The following is a 12,409-nucleotide window of genomic DNA, read 5'->3' on the forward strand; positions in this document are numbered from 1 at the left end:
CTGCAGTATTAATAAACAATCTTAAATGTATGTGTAAACAATCTTCAAATTGTGACTCCACCTATATAATTCACTATGCAAGCTTTACTGTATTACAAACTGTACCACATTGATTGAATAAAATATAAAGATATGGTTTAAGACTGCTGTTGAGTATATTATGTTCTCTTGTCTCCCTCTCTCTCTCCAACACCTGCTCTGTTCTCTCACATCCTTTGGCAGCTGCACAGAAAGATGTGCACGTCTTATCAGTCAATAAAACCCATCGCATGTGTGAAATAGAGCTTTGGTCCCAAGGAACATTTGACCCAAATAACTGACATGCCTGATTTAGAGTCTTATTTTGAGGGTATCTGGAATAGAACAATACAATATTTGATACAGAGAATATCACTCAAGGGTTTTTTCCTGTTTTTTTATGCAAATATGAGAGACCTTATTCTTAAAATATAAAAGCTGTTGAATATTTTCATGTATTCAGAATAAATATATTTAAATAATATATGGAACATATTTATTTTGCATTAAATCGCTAGGGTGTCTTTGCTTTCCAATAGAGCAATGTTAGATTGAAAATCATTCACCTCAACAAACTATATTACAAAGAAAAGAAAAAAAGTGTTAGAACAAGTGTAGTGGTACTCGATGAAGAACACAATGAAGTTCATTGATTTCATTTTTCACCACCAGAGAGAGCTGGCACAATACACAGCAGCTACAATATATATTAGTGTGTTACAGAAATGAAAAAGTATTTACATCATACATCATTTGTTTTCTACTTTCTGGCAATTTTTCACTCTATGTGTCATTGCTTGTCAAATTAAACTGCATTGCCTTAAAATGAAGGGCACCAGGTATTTAGTTAGTTAGTTAGTTAGTTAGTTAAAATCTCTTTTTCAATTGTTCCAGAATTAAAATGGTATGGTTTTTATAATAAATAATTTAGGTTACACTTTATTATAAGGTGTATTTTTTTAGCTGTCTAGGCACTATAATTTACTAGAATTGCACCGTAATTTTTGCAGTGCAATTATACCTTTACATACTAGTAATATTAATTAGCTAGATGTTCTTACTGTAGGGTTAGTTGCATGTAATTATGCATCATTTTCTATTATTACTATGGTAAATACGTGTAAAATGTAACAGGGACACTGTAAAATAATTTTATAATAAGGTCCAATTTATTAACATTAGTTAATGTATTAACTAGCATGAACTAACAGTGAGCAATGTATTTTTTATACAACATTCATTCTTTGTTAGAATTTGAATAAAAATAGTTGTTCCTTTGCTAGTTAGTTCAAGGTGCATCAACTAATATGTTAAAAAAATACAACTTAAAAAAATAAAAATAAATAAAAAATAAATAATATATATATATATATATATATAGACAAACGATACAGTTTAATTGTAATAGCCTCTTATAAAAGCTAATTGTAATCTAACTTTAAGTCTACTTTTGGCTTATATATATAATTACAAGTTGAAACGAACATCAACTAAGATTAATAAATGCTGTTGATATGAAACCTTATTAAACCTTATTGTTATTTCAACATATGGAAGTAGGCTACCTGTCCAGTGCAAATAATGATGACTGTGCCAATTTCTGTCAAGATATCTACTGTGATAAAATGTGTTACTGTATCGTTTGTCTTTATTCTTTCCTATAGCCAAAAGTAGACTTAAAGTTAGATTACAATTAGCTTTTATAAGAGGCTATTACAATTAAACTGTATTGTTTATCTTTATTCTTTCCTATAGCCAAAAGTAGACCTAAAGTTATATTACAATTAGCTATTATAAGAGGCTATTACAATTAAAACAGAAATTCATAAGTGCTGGATTTCATGTAATTGTTATTTCATTTCAAAGCTTATAGCACGTGGTTCAATACATTAAAGTTTATTTAATTCAGATTTTCATTTGGACAGGATCGAGGCCGTGGGACTCTATGGTGCTCTAGCTAGCCTATATAGTGCTCTAAATAAACCCAGGTTAAAAACTCATTGTAAGCTATAATAAAAATATTGGTTAAAATGAATGAATGAATGTTAAAACGGCTTGCCATAATACGCCACAACAAGTCATACCTTCAGAATACATGCCGATCTGTCCCCGCTTGCCTTTGTGTGGCAGTGTGTGCGCCCAATCAAAGCTTTCCAAGCGAATTCCATCGTAAAGTTCCTCCAATAGCGTGAGAGTGGGGCGTGTTTTCCCTCGCACGGCTCCGCGAGGCATGAAGTTTATTCAGAGTGCGAGCTGCTCAGGGAGAATGATGCACCTTTGCGCGGATGCGAATGGGAGATTTTTCTATTGCGCGCTTTAACTTTCCTCACTTTATCATCTTGCCACGGATTGTGCCGAACGTGCAGTAGAAATTCTGGCTCACATTACAAATGGCTTGGAGTATAACAGAGCAGCCGCAACGTAGAGCGTGTCATGTGCACTTGTTTCTTTTTATATTGACTTTGATTCGCGATGCATCTACACAGGGATTTGAGAGTTTGGGATTAACCTACGGTTTAAGATCTGAACTTTCAGAGGATGCTATCCTTGTGGCCAATAATGGAATACGGGTTCCCTTCGGCAGATCTGTTTATATTGATCCAATCAATGATCTGGTTATCCAAGTTCAGCCCGGAGACAAGTGCACCGTAACAGTTCTGGATAATGACCCACTGTCACAGAGACCGGGACTGCTATCCCCGAAAAAGTTTCCTTGTGAATTTGGTCCCAATGATGTAAAGTACTCGCATTTCGGATCCAGGAGCCCATCAAAAGACAGAGTAAGACTTCAGCTCAGATATGACACTCAGACTGACACAGTCATCATTCCCTTTATGATGGAAGTGGAGGTGATCTTCACTCAGCTTGAGATTCTCACCAAACACATGCCTGTAGTTGTAGAGAAACTGCTTGGAATGAGTAATCCCATTGATAAGAAAATCCTGGAGTTCACTTATGATAGAAATGCGCATTTGTGTAAAGTTACATCTCTGGCTAGTGGCAGCTCATTACCCAGGTATGGAAAGCTGGTTGATAATGGAAAATTAGGGAAACCAGTGAACTGTGATGAATTTGTCAGAATGGACATCCGCTATCAGCACACTTTTGCACATCGCTCTCCAAACCGAGATTATATTCCAATGTATTTAGAGTTACAAGACAAAGAAGCGAATGTACTGAAGCAGGAGTTTTTCCAAATTGTTGTGCTCATAAAAGAGGGCGAGGAAAACACAGCTCCTAAACCGAGTTTTGTAGCAATGATGATGATGGAAGTCGACCAGTTCGTAATGACGGCTATAACCCACGACATGCTTGCTGCTGAGGATGTGGAATCTAATCATGATGATTTAATTTTTAACATCACTTCCCCGCTGTCCTTTGAGGAGGGCTACATTGTAAGCACAGATGACAGGAATTTGCCCATCACGTCTTTTTATCAAGCAGACCTGAAAGATCTTAAAATAGCCTACAAGCCTCCCTCTGTTGATTCAGATGCAGAAAGAATTTTCCAAATTGAATTTGAAGCTGTAGACACTGAGGGGGCTATATCTGACCCTTTTGCGTTTATGATAGTGGTTAAGCCCATGAACACTTTAGCACCGGTTGTGACCCGTAACACTGGACAACTGCTTTATGAGGGTCAGTCCAGGCCACTGTCCAGCTCACAAAACCTACAAATTAGTGACGAGGACAATTTAGACAATGTCCAAATCACAGTTATCAATGGGCTCCGCCACGGCGAGCTTACAGTTCTGGGGTCCAAGCGAAAATTTTTCACCCCAGCAGATCTTGATGTGGGCAGCGTCATCTATCAGCACGATGGCAGCGATACATACAGCGATAATATAATTTTCAGAATGACAGATGGCAAAAATGAAGTTGAGTTTCTATTTCCAATTACAGTGGTGCCAACTGATGATGAACCTCCCATAATCAATGCCAACACAGGCTTAGTTTTGTTTAAAAACCAAATGATACCCATTTCTCCTTTAATGCTTAGTGCGGCAGATATAGACTCTGAGGATTCAACTATTAAATTCATTATGGTGCCTCCCTACTCTAATATCGGAGAAGTGATACTTCGTCAGTCAGATGCACCAGAGGATCCATCCACATGGAGGTTCAATGCTGAGGACGAGATGTATGAGAAAGTAGTGACCGAGTGGTTCCAGCATGACATCACAGAAGGAAAGCTGTTTTACAGACATATCGGACCACATAATACAAAAACCATCATGGATCAGTTTGTTTTCCGTGTCCAAGATGACAATGACCCGCCAAACCATTCAGGTGAGAACACGTTCATCATCAAAGTTCTCCCCATTGATGATATACCCCCAGAATTGTACCCCGGGACCACTCTGCAAGTGACCGTTCGTGAGTACCATCTAACCTATTTTCAAAAGAAATTCTTGCGGTACACAGACTTGGACTCGGAAGACAGGGACCTGAAGTACACAATTACCCAGCCACCCACTGACACAGATGAGAACAGCCCTGGGATTCTGGGAAGCATCGTTCTAACTGAGAGTCCAAACTCAGAGGTCAACGAGTTCACCCAGGCACAGATAAACCATCACAAGATAGCCTACAAGCCTCCTGATCTAGAGCTCGGAATAACTCCACATGTGGTGCAGTTCCATTACAAAGTCGAGGATATGGCGGGAAACAGCGCAAATGGAGTTTTCACTATATATTTGCAGCCTGTTGATAACAAGCCTCCTCAGATCACCAACACAGGCTTTACAGTGCAAGAACGAGGCGTGCACGTCATCACACGTGCTGAGCTGGACACCACAGATGCAGACACGGACAGCTCACAGATTCTGTTTACAATCACCCAGCCTCCAAAGCATGGTCAGGTTAAGTACACATTCACTGATATGACTAAAGGGAATTCATTCAATTTGGACGACATATCTAACGGCAGGATATCTTACATTCATAATGGTGATGAGTCAACCAGTGATTTCTTCCAGCTTGATGTCAGCGACGGTATCCACGTTGTCACAATCACAGTCAGGATCAATGTGAAGCCTATTGATGACGAAGCACCAACCATCAGTCTTCCAGAGGGCACTATCGGTTCCTACATAGACGTTTTGGAGAATGGAGCGACTGAGATCACCACCAATGTCATTCAGGGTCGAGACGAGGACACCGATGACCTCAGGTTGACCTTTATCGTGGAGGATCCTCCGGTGTTTGGTGAAATATTAGTGAATGGTGTGCCTTCCAATAGGTTCACTCAAGCAGACATCATTAGTGGATTGGTACTATATACACATAGTGCTGGAGAAATTGGCTTGGCAACAAAACACGACTTCTTTAATCTGACTCTCACTGATATGTCTGATGAATGGACTGTCGGGGGAAATAAAATCAAAGGGGTTCGTGTGCAGGTCACCATTCTGCCCTTGGATAGTCAGGCCCCTGAGGTCTTCGTGGGCCCCCAGTTCATTGTCGTGGAGGGTGAGAAAAACGTTATCGAAATTTTGCATATTAGTGCTAATGACATTGACACCCCTAATGATGACCTTCTTTGCACAATTATTGTGCAGCCCACCTCAGGATACGTAGAAAACATCTCCCCTGCACCAGGCTCTGAGAAATCCAGATCAGGGATTGCAATTAGTGCTTTCACCATCAAAGACATTCGGGAAAACCACATTTATTATGTGCAAAGTATTCATAAAGGCGTCGAGCCAGTAGAGGACAGGTTTACTTTCAGGTGTTCAGATGGGATCAATTTTTCAGAGAGACACTTTTTTCCAATAGTGATAATCCCATCCAATGACGAAAAGCCAGAGATCCATATGAGAGAGTTTGTTGTGATGGAAGGCATGAACATTGTGATTGACACTCCAATATTAAATGGCGCTGATGCCGATGTTCCAGCGGATGAGCTCACCTTTATTATTTCAAAACCTCCAAAACATGGATATATCCTCAACCAGCTAACCTCAGGCACTATTCCTGTCACAAACTTCACTCTTGATCAGATACGAGAGGCTTCAAGTATTGTCTACGAGCATGATGATTCAGAAAACACGGAGGATAGTTTTGAAGTTCTTCTTACTGATGGCAAATTCACAGTGGAGAAAACCGTCGTGATTATGGTCATTTTGGTGGACGATGAAACGCCAAGGATGGCGATCAATGATGGACTTGAAATAGAGATAGGAGAGGTGAAAATAATCAACAATAAAGTTTTAAAAGCAACTGATCTGGATACAGAAGACAGCATTCTGACCTACATCATCCGTTATGGCCCAAATCAAGGGTTTTTACAAAAGCGAACGCCCTTTGGAACACTTGAAAACATAACCGTTGGAATGAACTTCACACAAAATGAGATTGACCAAGATTTGATCATGTACATTCACAATGGACAAGAGGGAGTTCGTGACCTTATCAAATTTGATGTTACTGATGGCATTAACCCCTTGATTGACAGGTACTTCTATGTAACTGTGGGTGGAATAGACATGGTGTTCCCCGATGTAATCAGCAAAGGTGTATCTCTGAAAGAAGGCGGAAGGGTGACTCTAACCACAGACCTGCTCAGCACCAGTGATCACAACAGCCCTGATGAGCATTTGGTGTTCACCATCACTCGTGCCCCTATACGAGGACACTTAGAGTGCACTGATATACCAGGAATGCCCATTAGCTCGTTCACTCAGCTTCAACTAGCTGGGAATAAAATATACTACATCCACACTGCTGATGATGAGGTGAAGATGGACAGCTTCGAGTTCGAGGTGACTGATGGTTACAACCCTGTGTTCCGCACCTTTCGTGTGTCCATTACAGACGTGGACAACAAAAAGCCTGTGGTCACCATTCACGGACTGGTTGTTAACGAAGGCGAAAATAAGCTCATCACTCCTTTTGAGCTGACGGTGGAGGACCGTGATACAGTCGACCGTCTTTTAAAGTTCACGATCACCCAGGTGCCTGTGCATGGCAAGTTGCTGTTTAACAGCACCCGACCTGTCACTTCCTTCACCAAGCAGGACCTTAATGAAAACATGATCCGCTACAAGCACGATGGAACCGAGTCTTCTTCCGACAGCTTCTCATTTACTGTCACCGACGGAACTCACACAGACTTTTATGTGTTCCCTGACACGGTTTATGCGACTCGCAAACCCCAGATGATGAAAATCACCATTTTTTCGGTGGACAACGGAATTCCGCAGGTTGTGACTAATAAGGGTGGCACAGCCTTAAAAATTCTCCCTACTGGTCACCTTGGGTTCCTAATCACTAGTAAAACATTAAAGGCTGTGGACAGAGACAGCCCTCAAGGAGCAGTGACTTTTAAAATTACTGTGGGTGCTGAACATGGCTATCTCATTAACATGGGAAAAGGCAATGCCACAATCACCACCTTCACCCAAGGTAAGTTTTGTGATGTTAATTTAATGTAATAGGTTATAGTAATTTAAAACATTAAAATGAATTATTATTAATGGTAGATTAATGCTTAATGTGTCAGAATAGTACGACTATGAGAGAATACTGGATTAACATACATGTAAGAATACTATATTAAAGGGATAGTTCATGCAAAAATGAAAATGCTGTGATCATTTATTTACCCTAATGTCGTTCCAGACCTGAAAGACTGTCTTTCTTCCATGCAACACTAAAGGTGAACTTTTTGATGAATATCTTGGCTGCTCATTTCCATATAATAAAAGTGAATCGGAACTGAGTCTGTCAACCCCTTCTTGAAAAAAAATCTCATGAAATGGCGTATGTATGATACTCCAATTCGTATGCCATTTTGGTGAGCTATCAAGACGCATAATCGCTTTTTAGCATGTTCATCAACGCCGTTTCATTCTATCCCCCTACACTGCCCCTACCCCTAAACTTACCCATCACACACACACACACACACACACACACACACGCACGCACATGTCGCACGCACCCACACACACCCACACACACACACTCTGCCCCTGCCCCTAAACCTACCAATCACAAGAAACATTCTGCATTTTACATTTTCAAAAAAACAATTTAGTATGTTTATAAATTCATTTAACTTGTGGACACACACACACACAAACACACACACACATAATAGTATGTTTCGGCATACACATTCACGCAGAATCACATGGCGTAGACAAACACACGGAGATGATGGTTCTTTTCTGCGTAGATGCACAGAAAATAAATGGTGTAGACATACAGAGATAGCACGCCACTTGGCTTTAGAAAGTGGTGTGTATGTTTACGCAAAGTCATGATGTCATGTTGCACAAACAAAAAAATATGCTTAAACCAGCCAGTTTTGTTTTGTTATCTTATCTCCCGGTTTGATCAGTAGAAAAAAAGCCCACAACGCCCCCAAAACCAACAGACCAAGAAGCCTGGAAGAATGGCAAACCAGCTTAGGTTTTTTTTTTTCAAGTGTTACAAAATCACAAAAAGGCACAACAAAATTATCATAAAAATAGAAGAAGCAGACTCAAATTTAAGCAGTTTGTCCCCCCCAAAATAAAACCTGATGTCGCTAAGATTGTTTTGAGAGCTACTGCAGATTGCAGAGGATTTTTTGTGAAAAAAATCTGTTCATCACACAGGGCTAAAATACAGTGTGATTTCATAGCATAGACCTATTTTATAATGCTTTTTCCATTTTGGAGCTTGACAGCCTCGAGTTTCTTTCATTTTTATTATGTGGAGAAGAGCAGCCTGGATAGGAGGGTGAATAAATTATGACCATTTTTCTTTTTTGGTGAACTGTTTATACTGTCTGAACAGCACTATGAAGGATGATTGTCCTTAAAAAGCCTATCTGGAAAAGTGCACACATTGCCAAAAAAGAATGGCATCAGTATCTGTTGTAAGACGTTTTTGGCATTTATCAAGACCAATCATTTACAAGTGTTTTTTTGTGTGTTTTTTTTACCAATAGATAGGACAAAGCAAACAGTTACACAACCGTGTTACACAAGTCATAGAGTTACAAAAAGGGCTTTCTGAGCTTTCAGGCATATCAGGAATGCCTAGGTATAGTTGTACAAAGTTGTAAATGTCAAAACTAGCAGGGGACATGCTCAACTTGCCACTGTGTTTCCCCTTTCTAAATAAGCTCCTTTTTGAGGATTCTCTTTGAATATTTCAAGGGAATTTAGCACAGTTGGGGGTAGGAGGTTTTGGTGTGGGCTACTGACAGTAAATAAAGTTGCTGCTCCCTTGTGGGCATTTGAAAATGATGGGTTTACATTTTTATGAGCAGACCACTTTGAAGAGAAATGTTTTGACATAAAATATTGAAGATAGGCTCGTTCACAGAATGTAACACCCTCTCAGAGAAAACACTCTAAAGTTTGAGCACAAGATAGGGTGATGGAGAAATGAATAGATGTGTGCCAGCTGGATACCTGCTGCCCTGTGTGCTCCTTTCACTCAGAAGGGAATTGATGTACCATGGCTTTTGTGCCTTATATCTTTTTCACTTGAAATTAAACTGCCCAGCTGATGGATTTCAGACATAATGCAGTCTGGTGCCTACAACCCTCTGTGCAGGAGCAGATGGGCAAAATGCCCTTATTCGATTGTGGTTTTCAGCCTGGTTCATATACTGTAGACCCTTTCCTAAATGAAACCCTGCACCCTCGTGGCCCTTTTCACACTTTCAAAGTCTGTACTTTGACACAAGGGGGGTTGGCTTTTAGGGAAGAGTTCCTGTGGAGTTCACATCAAGTGGACCATTTTTGGATTTTAGAAAAATGTGCAAAGATGTGCTTTTTCTACCTCTAAAGGGTGTGCAGTGCATCAGTCCCTAGGAGTACACACAGTATAAAAAAATCAGGTTTCCAATTGAAATCTGTCTAGTGACTGATCACATAAAAAAATTTCATTTGGCCGAACTGAATTTCTGTGAATATTGATGCAATTTAATTAACAGAAATTCAGTTTGGCCAACGCAAAAATTTAGATGTGATCAGTCACTAGAAAAGTCAATTGGAGACCTGATTTTTTTTTCTTCTTCTCTTTTTATTTTTTTTATAGTGTATTAGTACATTAAGACAGGAGTAAATGCAACATAAATGGCCATTATTTAGTTTTTATGATCACACATTACTAATACTAAATGCAAAAGTCCAAATTAGTCTTAAAATATATAATATATTTTCCTGTGCAATATAATATAACTTCTATATATAATTCTGTTTATAGAAATGTTTGCATCTGCATATGTGAACACTATAAAAATATATGACTGGAATAGATTCTGAAAAAGGTTTGAAATGCATAATAAACTGATCTTGATTTATATAGTATCTACAGTATATAAAGCAATAAAGTGCATCACAACTTAGTTTAACATAGTTTTAAAAAAGTAACTTTATCTGTTTCCTCCTTCAGCTGACATTGATGACATGCATATATGCTACGTGCTTCGAGACAGAGACAATGCCACAAGCGACAGATTCCACTTTTCCATTGAAGACAATGGTAAGCCATTTCGAACTTTATTTATTATTTTGGCCTCAGGATGTTTAAAATGTGACAAGTTGGATTACAGAAGTTTGCATTCCTATCTGCATCATCCGTATTCTCTATGTGGGCTCACCAAGTGGCTGTGAAGGTGTGACTGCAAGAGCAATAACTAGAATCTGCACGATTTAGTTATCTGGGATGTCTTTTGATTGACACATTGGCATATTGGGCTGGAAAGATTTAATACTTCGGTTGGGTTTTATTCATTTATTGCTAAACATTTTTCAGACTCTCACTCATGGGTTGAATGAAACTGTCCAATTATAAACCCACCAAGTGCACTTAGTACTCAGTGAGGTATAAGTTCCAGAATGCAATTAAGGACTTATTGCTTGACTGCCAAATAAAATTAGAGCTGATATGTTAGAAACAAGTATTCCACTTTGAAGATCACTTGTGTGATGAAAGCTTTAGTCTATATTTAGCCACCATAATATAATTTGAGAAGGATGATTGTCTGTCTTAATGACTGCCATTTTCAGGCTAATTAGGTAATGCTGAGTAAGTTTTATGATCGTTTTGTTTGAAGCTTGGATTGATTTGATACATTTTTACAAAGATCATCCATGCCTTCATTATTTAATTTTCTTGTTAATGTGTGGTCCTACCTGCCTTCCTTTATTCATTTCGATACACACATAAAAACAGTAAAGGCTTCTGCTTTCATGCAAATATGCAAATGCAGATTGCTTGTTTTAGTGGGCTTTTGAGGATGCTTTACGTTTCGAGACCCTCCTGACAGCCTGTTCATTGTTCTCCTTCACATGGCTATAAAGAAACATTCTGTATTGTGGTGGCGGAATTTCTCCTTTCCCATAAATATGAAGAAACGTTCTCACCACCCACTCCCAATCTTTTGTAGCTACAGTGGAATCATCTGGTGAAAACCAACGTCATTTCACACGGTTCTGTATGGAATATGTAGATATATGAATATTTAAAGAGGATGGGGGAAGACTAAATCGAAGCATTTCGCATGGTTTACTTTGGATCTGCCGTTTGAACTCTTCCGGAGTAAGTTAATTTGTTAATCTTTTTCTTTGTATCATAAAAGCAAAAAGCATAAAAGAAGAAGACATTCTCTGCTGTTGTTCTCCGTGCATGCTAATTAGATTATTCATTTGCTGAGTCAATTGACTGGCACAAAGGGCCTGTGTTTAACAGAAGTTGGCACGAGGTGTGCTTGTATTCTGAAGTTTGGCAATTATACAATGGGATTCTGCAGAATGTTGCCATGCACTCTGTTCCGAAAGGGCTCAAGATGCCCCCATTGTGTCTTATGGCTGTTTGTTTTCTAAATGAAGTTTTCTCCTTTCATTTTACTGCTTGTCAAAAGATTATAAGGAATTGTGTACTTCTTCATTCATACTGTGCCCAGTAGACGTTATAAACTGTATAAACTCTGCTACATATTTTCATTTCAAAATGGCAACTGTGTCCCATCATAATAAAAGTCCAGCTGCCTTCGAACTGTGTGTTTGCGTAACAATCGCTCCAGCGGCCTTGCTCAGCTCCTCAACACTCGGCCCTGCTCTGCTTCATACTACAGTAACGTTAATAATAATAATAATAATAATAATAATAATAATAATAATAATAATAATAATAATAATAATAATAATAATAATAATAATAATAGTAATAATAATAATTCATTACATTTATATAGCGCTTTTCTAGGCACTCAAAGCGCTTTACATAGAAGGGGGAATCTCCTCAACCACCACCAATGTGCAGCATCCACTTGGAGCGCCAGAACGCTCACCACACACCAGCTGATTGGTGGAGAGGAGACCGAGTGATTAAGCCAATCAGGATAGGGGGAAGATTAGGAGGCCATGATGGACAGAGGCCAGTG

At 39.0% G+C, this 12,409-nt stretch overlaps 1 protein-coding gene across 1 annotated transcript in view; it reads left to right on the forward strand.

Annotated features, from left to right (window-relative positions):
• The first annotated feature begins 2,278 nt into the window (after positions 1-2,278).
• Positions 2,279-12,409, forward strand: part of frem2b (FRAS1 related extracellular matrix 2b) — a 108,536-nt gene continuing 98,405 nt past the window's right edge. Inside the window, exons 1-2 of the mRNA XM_067450427.1 lie at positions 2,279-7,425; positions 10,417-10,506. Of these exons, the coding sequence (XP_067306528.1) occupies positions 2,409-7,425; positions 10,417-10,506 (5,107 nt within the window). The 5' untranslated portion in view covers positions 2,279-2,408. The remainder of the gene's footprint in view (positions 7,426-10,416; positions 10,507-12,409) is intronic.

Source organism: Pseudorasbora parva, chromosome 8 (assembly GCF_024679245.1).
Source record: "Pseudorasbora parva isolate DD20220531a chromosome 8, ASM2467924v1, whole genome shotgun sequence".
In the NCBI taxonomy this organism is placed as follows: domain Eukaryota; kingdom Metazoa; phylum Chordata; class Actinopteri; order Cypriniformes; family Gobionidae; genus Pseudorasbora; species Pseudorasbora parva.